Source organism: Parasteatoda tepidariorum, chromosome 1 (assembly GCF_982258835.1).
Source record: "Parasteatoda tepidariorum strain Cologne lab strain chromosome 1, Ptep-v5.0, whole genome shotgun sequence".
NCBI classification, from domain to species: domain Eukaryota; kingdom Metazoa; phylum Arthropoda; class Arachnida; order Araneae; family Theridiidae; genus Parasteatoda; species Parasteatoda tepidariorum.
In genome coordinates, this window is record NC_141755.1 from 32,529,469 (window position 1) to 32,548,744 (window position 19,276).

The 19,276-nt window shown below is 25.8% G+C and overlaps 1 protein-coding gene across 1 annotated transcript in view; it reads left to right on the plus strand.

Moving 5' to 3' along the window:
• The window catches only part of LOC107439645 (uncharacterized), a 69,748-nt gene that overhangs the window by 47,908 nt on the left and 2,564 nt on the right, over positions 1 to 19,276 (plus strand). Inside the window, exons 3-15 of the mRNA XM_016052312.4 lie at positions 1,169 to 1,398; positions 3,516 to 3,630; positions 3,722 to 3,809; positions 5,279 to 5,391; positions 6,855 to 7,025; positions 8,440 to 8,533; positions 9,724 to 9,816; positions 9,892 to 10,057; positions 12,079 to 12,158; positions 12,235 to 12,357; positions 16,536 to 16,656; positions 17,428 to 17,614; positions 18,128 to 18,270. Of these exons, the coding sequence (XP_015907798.3) occupies positions 1,169 to 1,398; positions 3,516 to 3,630; positions 3,722 to 3,809; positions 5,279 to 5,391; positions 6,855 to 7,025; positions 8,440 to 8,533; positions 9,724 to 9,816; positions 9,892 to 10,057; positions 12,079 to 12,158; positions 12,235 to 12,357; positions 16,536 to 16,656; positions 17,428 to 17,614; positions 18,128 to 18,270 (1,724 nt within the window). The remainder of the gene's footprint in view (positions 1 to 1,168; positions 1,399 to 3,515; positions 3,631 to 3,721; positions 3,810 to 5,278; positions 5,392 to 6,854; positions 7,026 to 8,439; positions 8,534 to 9,723; positions 9,817 to 9,891; positions 10,058 to 12,078; positions 12,159 to 12,234; positions 12,358 to 16,535; positions 16,657 to 17,427; positions 17,615 to 18,127; positions 18,271 to 19,276) is intronic.

Below are 19,276 nucleotides of genomic sequence, written 5' to 3' on the forward strand. Positions count from 1 at the left end.
GTCCTGTTGACCATTTTAGTTAATCTACCATCTGAAAATAAGTTTGGAAATGTTCAAATTTTTCCTCGTTTTTTCATCTAATAAATTATATTTGTATGTTGTCTATTTCTTTATGATCAATAACTATATAAAAATAAATTTGGACGACACCAAAATAACTTAAGCACAGTGTAGGCGAAAAAATTAACAGAATAATATTAAGTACCTAAAAATGATAATGTGTAATTTGTGAACACAAAAGCCTCTTTAATTTTTATCTAGCAACTACGTGGGTGTCGGTATGAGGGTCCTTCTGACTAGTTAGAAATCAATATTTCAGGTAAAGAAAATTTTGATTTATCATAATAGATTTAAAGTTATCAAAGTAAGAACTAATACAAAAATAATTATCTTTTTGCAGATTTAAGAATTTTTTTTCTTCCTTCATATGAAATTTTGAGAGCTGTTGTGATTGTGAAATTTAATTTCTTCCTCCTCAAAAATGCGTCTCTGTGACCATGGCCAGCTACTCATATTGTCTAGATAATGGTATAGGTATATCACAAATATAGGTTGCAAGTTTATCACAAATCTTTTGCTATTAATGCATATGCAAAGATTAAAAGAAAATTGATGTACGTTAAAAAACTAATAATATGTATAGATACTGATGTAGAAAATATTCTCTTAAGAGGATGCTAAACTATGGGAGAATCCTTTCATGGCAAATTCTCTTTTACCAAATCACCTACTTATTAAAGTTTAGAGAAACAGGAGTTCAGTAAAACAATTAAGTTTCAAATGCTGAGAATTTTCAAAATATGAATGTATATGGGATTGCATTGCGAAAGGGAAATAATCCTTTTACAGGATAATAATCCTGCATTATAATATTATTTGTAGGATATTTATAAAATTTGCAGGATAAAATTACCCTGCAATTTGATATTTTGGGGTCATTTTTTTCCCCATCAGTTTTTGAAACTTGGTGATGTAAGTTTTCATAAATAATTCAAAAAATAATGCTTATGTAGCTGGAATTGAAATTTCGATTAATTTTTTTTAATTTTTTAAACTCTTAAATTAAGTTTTTTTTTTTATATCCAGGTCTATGAAATTTTTTTAAATGTCTTCTTAAATTATTTAACTAGGACCTTTTTATTTAATACATAATTTTTTTTAATTTTAGTGATTGATGCTTCTAGTAAAATACCTGAGGGCATATTATATGGAACATTATCTACATTTGGCTCTTATGATGAATGTGTTGCTATAAAAACACCAAAATCGAATATGCAAGTTTCTTACACTGGACAATATTGTTCAATTAACGTAGAACCTGTTTTGCCAGAAAATGATCGCCGTTTCACCATTCAAAAGGCTTTCCGGAAGTATCCGAAGTTGAAAAATGCTTTTCAGGTATGCATTGATTTTTTACTTACTCATTAAAATGAAGGACTATCTTGCTGAATTTTCTAATTTTGTGAGTTAAGGACTCTTTCTTCGTATTCAAGAATGATTTCAAATTTAAGGCTGGCTATATTTCACTTGTCTAAATAGCTAATGTCAAATGTTTGGTGAAGAGTTAGGATCTTTTTTTATCTGATTGTAATTTTTATCAGTTAGATAAACTTTAAGGGAATGATCAGAAAATTTCTATTTTTCAAATTAATATTTTTTCTTTAAAAAGGAAAGTAACAAATTATTGTAATATTTTCCTAGTAAATTTAAAAGTTCAATCCCAGCATTTTGGTTTATTTATTTATTTTTATTTTTTATACTGGTTGCTTTTGCATTTAATCCCATAAATATCTTTGATTGAGAAAAATGTGATTTTTTATTAGATATTTAATGATATTAGTTTAATTAAATATGGTGGTAAATTGTGAGTAAATCATTTGCACTAATTGTTTATAGTTCACACACCATTTTTTTTATAATCAATTAAAATTTTTATTGAAATATTTTATTTTTTATAGGAAAAATTTCATTGAGACTTTATTTCATCTTTCAGTTTTTTGACTGGCTGTTGTTGGAATCTAAATGACATAATCTCTCTATGTCTGCAATATTGTCATTAATGAAATAATTTAGCTATTTTTTTATTTATCTTTTTTTTTACTTTTTGAAAATATATCCAAAGTGTTATTTTTAAAGTACATAAAAAAGCAGTAACAAAGTGATTGATGGCAATTTTCTTGGAGACTTAAAAGATTTGTGATTACTTAATTGTGCTTATCATTTAAAATTTTGTATTCAACAGAGAATAATATTAATTTAGCATAAACAGAGAAGCACCATTGTTCAAGTTTAGATACAGGTATTTTATGTTTTTAACTGAAATGTTTAAAATCTTCAAGATGATTGCTTTTAATGAAATAAATTCCTTGCCGTCATGAATAGCAATAATTTTTATTTTTAGATTTAGACATTTATGACAACCAGAATTTATTAATAATTTAAAACTTATATTTTGTGGAAGAAAATATCTATTACATATTAACACTATCATAACCATTAATTGTAGGACAATACTTAGTTTTACAAAGTGTTAGATAGAATGCTGGTGTAATTTCAGTCTTTCATTATTTTGTATTAGTAAGTTGATGAGTATATTCTAAGATAAACTTGAAGTTTTAAAACTAAGCAAATAAAAATTTGGTATACATATTAATGAATAACTCGACCCTTTAATAGAAATATTCAGAAGGAAATTTAATACAAAATTTGATAACTTTATCTTACGTAATACATATTTTCTATCTTTAAGGTTGTACAATTTGCAGTTCTCAAATGGTCAATGTGTTAAATACATAGGTTCTAACCTAAAAGTAATATGACCAATATTGCTCTTCAAATTAATTTCACTAGTATTTTGTAATAAAAATATATAGGTATTATTAATTATAGTCTTAAATTTCCAAGATGTAGATTATCAAATGTCATGACTTTTGAATTTTTTAAAAGAAAAAAAAAATTGTAGACCAAAATATATTTACAATGTATACAATTAAGGAATTTATTTTAAAATTTAAGTTATATGCAGTTTATATACTGCAACATATAAGAAAATTATTTCCCCACTGAGAATAGTTAAAAACTTACTGTAATTTATAAAGAATATAAAATGTGTAAATTGAAAGTTTTTTCTTTTACTTCAAAAATATTATAATATTTGGTTGCCATGTATACAATTTACTGTAATTTGGCTTTTCCTTTTTAAGACAAATTGAAATTGTTTACATTATACTAAAATAATTAAACCATTGTTGATAGATAGAAAAGCTAAATTCAATCTGACCCTTAAAAGATGATATTTTTGAAGCCCTCTTCTAGAGCAAGCTTTTTGCATCTATACTATTAGCATGAATTTTACGGTTTTGTTTTGGATTTGTTAAAATCATTTATATTTTCTCTTTCAATGTGTATGTAAGCTAGAAAAGCTAGTTTTAAAAATAGAAAAAAAAAATATTGCATTATATTTGATGCCATTAAGTAATAACTATAAAGTTTTTATTTTATTATTCATATTTTAGGAAATTAATATTGATGAAGAGACTATGGCTTACTATTATATAATGCATCACAGGTTGGGTTTCTGTTTACCATCCACATGTGACATTGATGATATTAGTAATGTAACAGAAAGTAGTAAGTATTAGCTTCTATTTTTATTTTTAATGTTGTCCTGTCTATTTAACCGTTTGTTTCCATGCATTCTTTATTATTTTTATTCTTTCAGTTGCTAAACGTCTGATGATGAAAATTTCAGTAGGGCATTGTGAAACATCTGAAAGACCTGGTCTCACAACAGGTCAAATAATTAGCATGTAAGATATTAATATTAACTGCAATCTGTTTCAATATTTTATTTTTATACTGTTTTATGTTATCATTTGCTGATATTGCTGTCACTGTGTTATATTGTTTTTTTTAATGTTTTTTTTTTATGTTGAGGTTAAAATATTGATTAAAAAAGGTACATTTATCTCAAGAGACCAAATACATTTAATATAATATGCTAATGTAAGAGGATTATTGTATCAAGTTATTATTTTATTTTTATTATTTTTTTTGCATTAAAAGAATATATATATATATATATATATATATATATATATATATATATATATATATATATATATATATATATATATATATATATATATATATATATATATATATTTGCTAAATCCTGTATTATTGAAATTAACTTATCACCAATATTTCACTATAAAAATAGTCCTTACCTAAATAAAAATATATATTCCAACTTTTTGTAGTCAGGGAAAAAAATTATGTTTTTTGGCATGTTAGTATTCAATACATTTTTCTTTTATTAGATTCTGGCAGTTAAATTGTTGATTTTTAACATACATTTTGATGTTGCCCTCTTTACTGACTTAACTTTATTTGCCCAAATTTTTAATACAATATAACTATTTTAAATTAAGTAAACTGTAATTACTTAATAACTTTATATCTAAAGTGTCTTTTCGTGAATTCACATTGTGGTTTAAAATAATTGCCTGAAACATCAGTTTAAAATTGAAGTAGCTCAGAATTAAATTACATATATATTTATTCAATTTAGTTCTGATATTATATTATTTGCCCAACTTTATAATAGATTATAACTACTTTAAATTAAGTAAATGTTAATTTATGAAACATTTCTTTAGATCTAAGGAGTCTTTTTGAGAATTCACATTGTGGTTTAAAATAATTGCTTGAAACGTTAGTTTAAAACTGAAGTAACTCAGAACTAAATTGAATATATTTATAACTATTAGTTATTGGGAAAAGTTGTACCTCTCTGACACTTCTACTTTCATGCTATGAAATCTTTCAATCTTATCCTTTTCAGTAGTGAGAATGATATCAGTTGTCAGAAATTAGACTATTTAGAAAAGTGCCTCTGATTCAGAAAGATTTGAATATTTTCCCATTTCATAGACTGTTCATTTCTAGCTGGAAGTTTTCACAATATTAATCCTTTCACTGTTTTGTATTGAACTTATTTTGCCATATGATCTAGTTCCTATCCTGTAAATTGTATAAATTTAATAAATTAGTTATTGAAAGTAGTTAGGCAGTTAAAGTTAATGGAACAAAATTTTATTCTAGTAACTGAAAAGAAAAAATTTAAATATAATTTCATATTTTGATCACAATGGTGTGATATTCAAGTATATAAATCATTATCCATCACTGTCAGATTATGTGCAATTGTGAAATTCAAATTATTTATAATCCCACAACTTTGAATGTTTGGAATTATTGTTAATTTTACTTTCAGGTTTGGAGTGATTGTAGCATTTGGAGTTGTGACACTAGCAACCTTTATGGACTTTTTCATTCAAGTTAGATTTGAACATGAAATGGATATTGATGAAATTGTTCGTAAAAAAAGTTTGTATCAACATATTTCTTCCTTAATTAAATATTGCTTTTCTAGCTGTTCATTAAATTATTAATCTTATATAATGGCAATTTAAAACTGATCAACGTACTACAGTTGAGTCTCGATAGTTCAAGTTTCGATTGTTCCAGTTTCCCATAAATTCATGCTAGTGGAAAAAAGTCAGTCTTGCTCCCAAATAATGACCAACGTACACACAACATGTGGAACGAATACTATGATGGGGTTTTATGATGATTACTACGTCTGAATGTTGAAAAACGATATTGTGTGCTAAACACTGAAACATGTGAATAGTGTTTAAACTGAAAACATTAGACAGCTATTTTAAAGTATAATTAACCTAATGCAGTTATATAATGAATATTGCAACTTGGTGTAATGTAGTAAGTGTACCCTGATGCTCTAATGTAAGTTTTCTTTAAATATAATATATTTTTCAATTAAATACTGAAATTTAAAAATTGCTTTGTTTCTATTTATTTAAATATCTATTAAAATTCAAGTTTGCAATAATTGGAGTTTTCAAACGTTGGTTATAGGCTCTGTCTCGTCCACCTCAAATTACCGAGACTCTGCTGAATATGAGTTTTCTGATCTTCTATTGACACACTCTTATCTTCTATTAAGGCTATGGAAAGATACCTATGATTTCTTTATATTTTCATTTCTATGATATTAGCACATAGAATGGCAAGTCTTTAGAATGTTATGTGTGGAATACCAATTACTTTTTTGTAGTTTTTTACAGATATTAGTTTCAATTGCACTCATTTATAAGGCTTTCGAAAGTTATGGTAAGTCTGGTGTAAAGATTTTTCAATTGATTTTTGTTTTTAAATAAATAAAAAATCACATTTCTGAGTTTAGATTAACTTTTTATTTATTTATTTATTTTTAAAGAAGATAACTTTGTTTAACAATAAATTAAAAGCTATATTTCAGATAACTTTATTAAACTTGATCTTTTATTTTTATAAAAGTCAACAATGAAGCTTATTTAATAGATTTTAAACTTAGTCAATATGCATTTATTGAATTTAGCCTGTTCCATTTTAATATTTTTCTATATTTTACTACTTTTAATACTATAAAAATTTTTTCCTTTAATATTTAAAACTACTTGAAACTAGCTCCTCAACTTTAAAAAATGCATACCCGGAAGAGAATCCCCAATTATTTGTGCATAAAAATAAAATGTATTAAGAGATAGAATGGCAATCATTATTATAAAATTTTAATGTGTAACTGACTTAAAACATTCTATGTTACATTTCTAATAATTTCTTTTTACCATATGTAAGTATGTTTAGTTAATTATATGAATGCAATGTTTTTGGAAATAGTTTTATGTTTTGTTAATTATTAATTTTATTAAAAATTACCAAAAGAAATTTAAGATGGGTATATAATTTCAGTTAATATGTGTAGCTAATTTATTTGTATTTTTCAGATAGTGTAAGGCAGTTTGCTTATGCCTTTTCTGCATACCGAAACTCGTGCAGGATTTTGAATACTTCCATTCCGATGAATCATTTGTCTTCTTTGCATGGAATTAAATTCTTGAGTTTAACATGGATTATGCTGGGTCATGTGTATTATTGCTTAGATTATTTGACTTTAGGTAATATTTCTGAAATTTAAATGTGTACATAAATTTGATAGTTTACACAATGTGCAATGTATGTGTTTATAATTTGTTTCAAATATTTACAAAGTATTTATAAAGTGTCAATGCATAATGATTAATTTAATATATTTTAATTATTTTGGCAGTAGTAAATGCAATTAACAAAATTTATGTTAATATTTTAATCACTTTTATTCCAATTATTTTATTTGTGTGAAAATTTATATTTAATTATGCTTGATTTACTTGCATTATCTTGTGAATTTTTCTACTAATAATTTTTTATTAGAAGTAATGCAAAAAATATTTTCAGATGAAGCATTTGCTTCATTTTGTGTTGAAGATACTATTAATTCATTTTACATTTAATTCAAATAATTTTGTATTTGTGAGTGTTATCATTATTTTAAAATTAAGACAGATCTAATATTATCATAAACTTAATCTGCTAAATATTTTGTTTATATTTGATTTGACGTATTTTCAAATGTGGAAAAAAAAAAGAAATACAAACTTTATTTCTAACAAACTTTTTCTTTCAAAAATGCCTTTTAAATGATGGAAAAGTATTTAGTAAGGAAGATGTAGCTTAAATTAATTTTGTATGAAATTATTTTTACAACATAAATTGTTAATGCAAATTCAAAATTTTTTATTTTGAAGTATTACAATTTTTATTCTAACTATTTTAAAATTGATTCAACAAATGTAAAATAATGCTTGTCGCAAATAATGTTTAAAAACTTGTTTCAAAAATAAATCAAATAAAAAAATATTTTTCAATGATAACATATTAAAATTATTGTAATTTTTACATTTCGTCAATATCACAACATAAATTAATGATTACCTTGTTATGTTGTTTGTTATATTTTATGTATTTAAATAATCTCTACTTCAAACTAATAATTTTTACTTAAAACTGGTTACATTTTTTAGATCTTGTAATGTTACTTTATTACTTTATTCAAATGAATAGTTTTTGATTAAAAGTTAAAACCAATTGATGAACTTGCACATTATGTTTTTAGGAATTAGAAATAAAAATATTTATTTCAAATATCTATTTCAGTCACTAAAACAGACATAATGACAGTTTTAACTGTCTTTTTCCACTTGTAACAAAAACTTGCTTTATCTGACTACTTACTAATACTACTATTTACTAATACTCACTATTAATCTGACTACTTAATTTTACTACAAAATTTAATTTTAGAAATCAGAGATGAATTTATAGGCATAATTATTTTTTTTCAAGTAAAAAAGTGTTTTTTTTTTTCTTTTCTTTTTTTTTTTTGCATTTTTACTCTATTTGAAAAAGCAAAAGTACACATTGTAAAATTAACAAGAGTGTGTTTTAGTTCCATATTTTTCTCAATATTCTTTGATGTCTGTCTGTTAATAGCTGGGTTGCATAAAGCCCGAGATTTAGGATCCAATTTTGCTTTTCAAGTGGTGTTGAACTCAGCCTTTGCATCTGATTCATTTTTCTTTTTAAGGTAAGCTTTTAAACAATTACAAAATCCTTTTTTTCTTTTCTTATTTAATCTGCTTTGTTCAATGTAATGTTTCGCATTTCACCATACTGCAGAAAATTCTACTGATTTTGCTCCTTCGAGTGTGGATAATACAAATTTTTTGCTTGGATCCTAGAGTTTTATGTAAAAATATTTTTTAAAAAAAATAGTAGATAAATTGAATTTTATTTTGGATAATTCAAACTTTTTGTTTACTTGCTCTGAAATTATTATGGTTAAAATTGTTCATACTATAAACTTTTCAGGAAAACCAGAATGAAGCTCCCTCCTTACTGCATTCGCTATTAATTAAACAAACAAAACCTGTTACCCCTTTAAAAAGTTTTAGACTCTGCGATGTTGAAATGTATTATTTTCTAATTAAATAATATTCACTTGATCAATAGGTAGCGATTCATGACATATGAATCTCTGATTACCGCAAATGCAAATCTTTGGCTGGAGAATTTATTTCACTGCAGTTTGAAAGGATAAAAGTTTTTTCTGTGAAATCGCAGCTACTTTTTTTGGTCTTATAATGTCATGCACTTTCTGTGAATGATTAAATGTGGCTGTAACTTTAAGTTTTTGTGGTTGCGTTTTAGGTACTGTTTCTATGCTCTCACTATGCTATTGCCATAAGCTAAAGCTTTCTGTAAGTCATTAATATTAGCTAAGGGATGTCCAGGATGTGTTGCCTCCTTGATAAAGCTGAGCGTATGTGAGTGTAAACGTTTACAGTGGGAAAAATTATTTGTTGCTAATATCTTATTTAAAACTTTGATCTACATCAGAAAATCAGAAGGAAAAGAACTGAAAAAAAAGAAGTTTTTTTAAAAGCTGTTTTTTCTTTCTTTTTGATTTATCTTTTAATTTTAAATCTGTAACTTTGAAAGGAAAAATAACCTGTAATTAGATTACCCATTTGTTATTTTGAGAAAAACCTATTAATAAAAAATAAAAAATTTCAATATGCAAACAGTTCCACATATTTGCATATCAAACTTAGTTTATTTAGTTATATAAGACTTTTAAAAAAAAAATTGTATTTAGGCATTTAAGCCTTTAAAAATAACATTAAAATTTAGACATGAAAAATGAAGTTTAAAATTCTCATAATGAATATTATTTCTTTGGGAATATTTTATTTAATAATTTTTTTTTTCTAATAGTGGTTTGCTTGTTGTGTACTCGACTTTTCAATATTTGGAGAGTAATGATGGGCATTTCTCAATTGTTGGCTTTTATATTAGAAGATACTGCCGGTAAGTTGCTTTTTTCCAAGTTATATTATTGAAATTTGTTTTTAAGTTATATAATTTTTCCTATCTTTAATTTAGGTTAACCCCTGCATTTATTATGATTTCTGGAGTAATTTTATTGGGTCCTCTAGTCGGAAGTGGACCTATTTGGAATGAAACTTTGGAGCCTTTTGTTACTGGTTGTCAAAACTATTGGTGGACAAATATTTTTTATTTCTCTAATTTTGTGCCAACTGCCAAAGCGGTAAAGTATTTTTTTAAGTGGTGAAGTATTTAAGAGTAGAAATAAGAATAACAAATGTACATAATTTACATATGGTATAATTTTCCATTAATTTTTCACTTTGAAAAATTATGTACTGGGTTGTTACTGTTGAAAATATTTGAGTATTTCTTGTTATTTTAGAGGTACTGTTGTAAATATGTCTGTGTACAAAGAATCGTGAATTTAGTTATAGTCATAAAAATGTAAAAAGTTTTAGTCGTCATACTAATCAACTTTAAAATAAAAATCTGGTTTACAAAAATTTTCATTGTTTAATTTTTAAAAGTTAATTGATGTTATTAATTTAAATACAAATACATATTTATTTAAAATGGGTAAAAAAGAAAATTTTAAATATTGACTTATGAAACTAAAAAAAAATGTACATTTAGTTGACTTTAAAGTATTAATTACATTTGTTGTCTTGATTGCATTTTTGTTTCATTAAATATTTTATATAGTATTGTGATTGTATTTTAGCTTAAAAACCACATTTTAAAGTTGTAGATTGTCAATGAAATGACTGAAGCTGTACTATAAGATGTACAAATTTTACCTAATTTTACCATCTTTTATACAAACTACGAAATGGTTAGAAATTTTTAAAAACTTTTATAAAATGAAAAATTTAATAGTTTTTTTGTAGTTCATTATGGTGAATCACCCCTTATGGTTCGTGTTATAATTAAAACTTTTAACGTCTCGTTTTAATTACTAAAAGATACACAAAACTTTTTCCAGGAGTTAAATGTTAAATAAAGTTTATTTTAAGAATTGATATTGTTCTGGAAATTACATCTGAATATTATTTAGTATGGAAGAGAAAGAAATATTAAAGTGTTAATTTCTATTATTTTGATTCTATGAATTTGTTTATTTTTTTATTTATTTTGTTTATGTGACCCATCTTTTATGATAATAATACTATACATACCCTCTTAAATGAATGATTTTGCTGTGAGAAAATCATGTAATTCTAAGAATTTCAGTTACATTTCCTATAAAATTTCACTGGTGCACTTTCTATTTGATTGTTTTGAATTCTACTACAATTATTTTTAAGATAAAAAAAAAAAACATTTATGAAAGTTTAGGGAAATAAAATTTCCTAAAACTAGAACTACTGAAGTGACTGATATGATGAAACGACTATTATAAGTACCCTGAAATTGAAAATCTAAAAATAATAATAACAGTAATAATATGATTATAAAGAAGACTGTTTACAACCAGTTATCATAGTTAGCACCCATATTTTTTTTTTCTATTGAAATTATTCATAGTATTTTTTAAAAAAAATTAATTTAGGGAATTTACATTTGAGAGAGTTCTCTGATTATTGGCTTAGTGTTTAGATAGTATTTAAATTCCAAATGAAACACTTTTTATTAGATATTAATAAGATAGAGATAGAAAGCCATTAATGTATGTCTTCAACCTCAGAGTGTTATATCCCAAGCCATCAGATGATTCAAGCTTATTTTTTCAACCTCAATGCGCAATATTACATGAAGAAAAAAATAACAAATTCTGCCATTTATACATATAGCATATAATTTAAACAGTTAAGTAAAAAAGAAAAGAAGAAAAAAAAACTTTTGGTAATCTGCTGAAAAACAAAATTGAGTTCGCAAGCAGCCCCTCAGACACGTTACAACAGAGCTGGGTTAAATGGACTCAAATAAATATGTTTATTTAAGAATAATGGTAATGATTTATTTTTAAATTTTTTTCTGACTTAAATTTTCAAGATAATATATATTTTTTAAACAGCATTGATAAATATTTTCATTTTTAGAACTGATTTAGGCATACTAGTTAAATCCTATTTCTGAAATAAAGTTGTATAAAAAGAAAAGGAGACAAATCCATGTTTTTGAGCTATGCACATGTTACAAAACTTAGCTATTTTATTTAAATCATGTATTATATATCAAAATTAGGAAGGTATAAAGAGAGCGATATTAAATATAGAAAAGTTTAATATTTTTCATTTTCAGTGTGTTCCACACGGATGGTTTTTATCCTGCGATATGCAATTTTTCATTATATCACCTATTATAATTTTAGCCTTATATCGGTAAGCATTCATATTTTTATTTTAAATTTGTTTGATTTTTTTTTGTTTGTATTATAATTAATGTTATTTTTTTTAGGCGCCCAAAAGTAGGATTGCTATTAATTGGCCTCGGCATAGTTATATCTATGCTTGCAACTGGATTTCTTACCTTCATGTACAATTTGCCACCAGTTTCCCTCTTTACATTGCCACATTCAAAGTAAGATTCCCTAAATTTGTAAAAAATTTTGATTCAGAAAATGATGTCATTACTGTGTCATAGTATTACTTGTGAGCTATTTTTTAATAGAAAATAACTTTGTTCTTCAGTATATTGTATGGTAATGATAACTTTGTGCAGTTTTCTCTACTATGTATTAAATATTTAAATACTTAGTAATGCTCATATTTAGTCATTATATTATTCTTTGTGTAAATAGGAATTTTACTATGATAAAAAAGTTTTTTATAAAGTTTAATTCCTTTTTCTGCGATATAGCATTTACAAAATATGGTTCTTGTTGATTTATCACATTTTTTCTGCAAATAAAATTCTGTCAGTGCTGGCAGGAAAAAATTCTAAAATAATAAAATTAATGCATTATGAATTTATAATAAAATTTTTTTTAATCAAAATAAGTGAAAAAATCACAGGTATCTGTATTGCCTGAACGAAACGCTATTCATAAACAAACTTATATTCTTTATTTACTTACTATGGAATGTTTTTATAGTTGTTAGAACTATAGTAAACCATATTTCAATGCCTTTTCAATTTTGAGTTCACTTTTATCTATTAATTGATCCCCCTTTTTTTTTACTTTCTTAATTTTGTTTACGCTTTTAAGAGTATCTATAAAATGAAATTAGGTTTTCATAAACTTCATATGAATAATTTTCCCCTAAAATTAGAGTTCTTCATAACGAATCAAGATTTCTTTCAGGCTGAAGTAAGAAAGTGATAAAATGAAAATATATAAATAAGCAAAATAAAATAGTTATAAGGCCACAGAGTAATTTCATAATAATAATTTCATAATAATATTTTCATAATAATAATTTCATAATAGTATTTCATAATAATAATTTCATAATAATAATTTCACTGAGACGATATGCATCCTCAAAGCCTCAGATTCTTGTATCTGCTATATACTGTGTATCCATGTGTATAAGTCGATTTTTCAAACTCCAAAATTTTTCAAAAAACAAGATGTCGACTTATACATTGGTAATAGAGTTGTACATTCTTTGATCGTAAATTATCGATGCATTATAAACAATTAGATAGATATGAATGAGTCAGTATCAATTTAGCTTTACAAATTGCTTTTTTCAAAAACTATTTTTAATATATTATATGCAATTTATTTTGCATTTTCCCACATTATATTTTCTTTGCATATAAAGATTTTTTTTAGTAGCAATAAGGAAAGCAGTAAAAAAATAGCAATAAAAAATAAAAATAAAATAATTTATTCAAGTGTATTTCAAAAAAGATATAACACTGAAAACTTCCAAAACATACCATAAAGTAGGGGTGCACAATCTTTTTGAGTGAAGGGCCACTTGCACAGCAGGTTGGCTAACGAAGGGCCGCACATGTATTTAGACATGTTAATGACAAATGTAGTAATGCTTATTTAGACATTCGCGCTCTATTTTTTATCAATAAACTTAGAAATATATTTGTAAAAAATTAAAGGTGTTCCATTATTAGAAATCATTCAAAGTAAAAAAAACCTTAAATTTTTTTTTTTTACCAAAAAAAAAAATTTCTATTTTTAACATATGAACAATAGATTTATCAAAATAAATAAACATTGAAGAAAAGAAAAGTTTTTTTTCTTATCATATCATGCAATACGAAAATTCATTTTAGAATTAAATTCTAATAAATAAATAAAAACTGCAATGCCCACAAAATGAAAGTAGGAAAAATTTAGTATAAATTCAAATTAAATATTTTAATTGAAGAAAATTTATAGGTTTAAAACAAAGCCTAAAATAAAAACAAAACTGTGATAGTTCATTCATTTATTAATTATTAGATTTTTTTTATTGTAAACATTTTCCTTTTTTTCAATCGAAAAAGATCACTTAAGCAACAAAAAATTGAAATCTTAACTACAAACAGTGAGCAGTTTAAAAATTCACTTTTTCCTCCATTTTATGAATTTCTCAAGTTGAATATCTCAAGATGGGTGTAATGAGTATTTTGCCCTTCTGTGAAAAATTCAGTTGGTTGAATGATCTGTCAAATATTCGGCAGAATATTTTTTAGAAATTTATTTTTCTAAGTTTTTTTTATTTTTGAATTTTTATAGATATTGCTTTTTTTTTAAAATATATATATATATATAATCAGAAGTCAATTTTGTCATTTCTTCGATAATTTGAGAATTGAGTAGGATTTTTTTCCACTTTTTGCTGTTTTTATTATAAGCCAGCATTTTAACAGAACGTCTTATACTATTAATTTATTATCTCTCTTTCCCTGTACTGTAATATAAATAACCAGTAACATAGAAAAGTGTGAGTTTCAGTATTAAAGTTTTATTTCAGGAATTAAGAGAAATTTGTTTTTTTCTGCTTTTCTTTTTTTAGGCATTTTTATTATGACAGCATTTTTTTTAAAAATAAAGTTAGTAATAAATTTTATTTTACAGCAATTTAAATTGAGATTTTCAGCATAAGATTTTCATTAAAAAAATTAAGAACGTTTTTTCTAACTTTTTATTTTCTTTAAATAAAAAAAACTTTTTTTAGACATTTTTATTATAACGCTGTAATTTTTAATAGCATTTCTGTTGACTTAATTCTTTTTTCTTTGCTTTTTCTGGTAATTGAAAATCTGAGATGTTCAGCTTTAAAATTTTCTTTCAAAAATTAATATTGATTTTTATGTTCTCTTGTTTCGCTTTGCGACATTTTCAAAAACCTTCTAGATTGGCTTTATTTTTTAGAGTTAATTTATGAATGCGTTTTTCCAGGAAATATTATTCTGAGCATTGAAATTTTAGTTTCAGTGTTGCTATGCTTCTAAAAGATTTTGCTATTGGGCCCCAAGTGTACAGCGTTCAGTCGATTTTTTCTTTTTTTTGTTGTCGAATATTTGGTTTTTGATCAAATCACAATTCATTATCACATTCGACCAAATCATATTCGTTGCGGAAATAAAAACGATGGAAAAATAGCTGGGATTTACGATAAAACTGTACCGAAATACCGTATCAAAAAGTGATTATTCAATTGTGCGATTAACAATCGCGTGTCTTAGTAACAGCATAGTTAAATAACGGGATCATCAAAGTCATGTGGAAAAGTATAGAAATAATAGGTGGGAAATTACTTATATTTATGCTGATTTCAGCACGAATAAAGCTTGTCAAATGCACGATTTAAAATTTGCATGTCGTAATAGAATAATTGAAATTTTTTGTAATACGTGGGAACGCATAGCAATAACAGCCGAAAAAAATTGTTGAAAAAAAGAATTTCAAAAAAAAAAAAAAAAGATAAAAAATCACTTAGATTTAAGATTAAATCGTCACAAATAAAGTGCACCAAAAAGTGATTATTTAAATGGGCGATCTAAAACTCGCGTCGTAATAAAAATTCGAGATTTTCGAAATCACGTAGAAAAGTGGAAATGCCTGGTCGGTAGGGCGCTGGGCCCATATCCAAGAGGTCGTGGGTTCGATCCTCGCCGGCCGAAGACTCCCCGTGTAGTAAATGGTGACTGATGCACGTTAAATCTGTCGAGTCTCAAAGTCCTCCATGTTCCCACAACAAATCAATACCTCTGGGGGTACTGATCCAGGAGTTTCCTTGTCTTCTGGATTAGTTCAAAATTACAAGGCTACGGAGTTGAACGTTAGTAGTCGTAAACCCATGAAGTTGGGTCGGCTGTTCAACGACGGTTATAAAATAAAATAAAATATTTTTACCAGAAAATCGGCTTAAAGAAAGCGCATTAAACGTACATTTACTAAAGAATCTGTTAAAATTGATTGTGTCAAAACGTGATGACTTAAAAGTGCGATTAAAAATTGCCATTTTTAAATTTTTTTTATTGTGTTTAGAAGCTCTCACGGGCCGCACTTCAGTAGTCGAAGGGCCTTATTTGGCCCGCGGGCCGCAGGTTGTGCACCCCTACCATAAAGCTACAAATTTAAATATTCCAGAACATCATCTCTGTCAAATTCAATAACGTTAGTAGTGCTGTCATACGATTAGTGACATAGTGCTATTTCATCTGTGAGTCATAGTGCTATTTAATCTAATTTTGAAACTAAGAATTTTTAAAAAAATTATAATCATTTTTCTAAAATAAAAGCTGACAATTATATGTGTAATTTATATTAGTTTTCATTTATTTACATTTTTTTTCTCTAGTGATATCAATGACTACCTGGACAATATGGGTTATAAACCATATGCACATTATGCTCCTTATTGTATAGGAATGGCTACAGGTTTTTTATTAGCTATTAAAGAAAAAATATCAATATCCAAGGTATGTATAGCTTAGTTTTTAAGCTGTTGCAAATTTTAGGGGGGGGGAGAAAGTTGATTATTATTATTCTGATTATTTTTTCATTATGAGGGTTTGATTTCAATTATTGCTAATGTCTAAAATCTGGGACTTTTATTCTTAATGCTACAGCAATAATATTTTGCAATAATTTTATCTAAAATTCTGAAAACATAATTAAAAATGCTTTATGAATTATCTATATCTTTCTTAAACTTATTATTTCATTTTTCTTTGTATACCTTGAAATTTAAATGTAAGTTTTTAGACATTGGAAAATTTATACATTTTACTCAACATAAAACTATAATAAATATTCGGTGATATAAAAAATAATTTTATTTTATAAATCAATAGTGAAAATCATACAATTTTCCTTATTCTAGGTTTTTCAATTTAAAAAATATATATGTTTTATCTTCATTAGATTGTTTATATCCCATTTAAGTTATGTCACTTGGCTATTGGCAATGTTTTTGGATCAAAATTTTCTCAGAGAAAAACATTTTAGAGAAAGGAAGAAAAAAAATTCTGTTAAAAATATTTGTGTAAAATCAGTCCTAGTGTCAAACTGAACTTTTTATTTAAAGAAACGATAAACAAGTTCTTAATGGCGAAAATAATGAGTGGAAAAAGCTTCTAATAAAGATTATTAAAATGAACTTGTAAACAGATTTTTTTAAAAAAAATTGATGCATACAAAGAAACCATGTTCTAGTTGCAAAAATTTGTTAAAAGTTTATAACTTTGCAGTGCATTCAAATGTTTGGATGGGGCTTTGTAACCACTACTTGCATGCTTGTGATCTATGGAACATGGAATTGGAATAGTGGTAATTTACCTGATTGGCCTGTTTCAGTAGCTTATGCAACTTCTTGCAGAACAGTTTGGGCATTGGGAATAGCTTGGTTAGTTGTAACATGCTATTCTGGATGTGGAGGTAAGAAAATATATATTTTTTATTGGTTTAATAAATTTGGTAATAGGTTAAAAACATTTTTTAAAATTTGATTAATTAGAATTCCATGTGCAGCATGTACCATAATGTAAAACTTAGAGCTGTATAGTGATAAGCCACACTTTTTTTTTCATAGATGAAAATCATAATCTTTCAGACCTTTTTCAGGAGGCAATAGCCTAACTAGACTCCCTAGGCAAACACAAAAACTTTCAATCCTTGAAAACTTGATACTTTTAATGTGTAATGAAATATCATTTTAACTAGAGGGTATTATGGGGGCTCCTTATACTCAGGGGCTCGGGACACTTCCCAGTTTGTCCCAATGATTGCTACATCCCTGGCAAGAGCTATGGACATTGGTTCCTTTTCGAATTTCAAAGATGAAGATTCTTTTAGGTAGAAAAATTTTTTGTGTTGGTTCTCTGTTTATACAATTAATTGCATTTCAATTAATCTGTATTGTCTTGTAAAGCATAATGAAATTATTTTTAGGTGCAATTAATGATGTACTTTCATGGAAAGGATTCATCCCCTTGAGTAGACTTTCTTATTTAGCATATCTGATCCATCCCTTATTGATGTATGTTTATGCTAGTTATGTAAGAGCACCATTTTACTTCAGTCAATATGTCGTGGTAAGTTCTTTTATAGGATTATACATATATATACTATACATGTTATGGCAAAGTTCAAAGCATTGTGCAAAATGCCAAAAATAAGACTGACGAAATATAAAATCACTAAACATTTCACGCATGCATTGTATATTGTTATTATTTGCAAATATGCATATAATTTTGTGATTATTCTTTTCGGCAAAATATAAAATCATTAAACATTCACAGATGCATTGTATATTGTTACATATGCTTATAATTTTGTGAATATTATTTTTGTTAGAAGGTTATCAGACAAAGCCTAATTAAATAGTTTAGTTAGAAAGCTTGCAAGAAAGTTGTGTAATTTTATCGTAATTTGGAGAGGAAGTAACACCACGATTATTTTAACACTATTTTTGCTGACTTAGCTATTTGGTGACAAAATTATGGAAACTTCAAGTTTCAAAGTGATAGGACCAATATTTACAGAATTATACAAGAATTGTCTAGAATCATGTCAAAATTTCTAGTTTTTTTTTTTTTTTTTTTTTTTTTTTTTTTTTTTTTTTTTTGCTAATCCTATATTAGTAGGAATGTGCCATGTCAAAGTAGAAGTAATCTGCTTTTGACTCTAGTCGTGGGCTTCAGTTAGATTATTGACTTACCTGAGGTTGTAAAGCCTGTGTTTAGCTGTTCTAAAATTTTATTTGAATTGTAATGGAGTGCTATAGATAGTTCGACCTTCTGCTAATAAAGATTTGGAGTCTTGAAGACTGTTTCATGCACCTCCAACTGTAATGAGCCCCTGTGTTTGGTACAATATGAAGCATTTCTCAGGAATTGCATATAATGCTAAATGAGGAACCGGTGAAGTAATGAACCATTATAAGATTTATAAAAAAGTAATCATTTTGTGCATTAAATCATCTTTAGGTAAACAAGTTTTATAAATGAGTGCATTTAATTCTAGAGCTGTGGCGAAAAAATGCAATAAGTAAAATTAATGAGAAGACTAAAATATTGCAGATGCATTCACATTAGT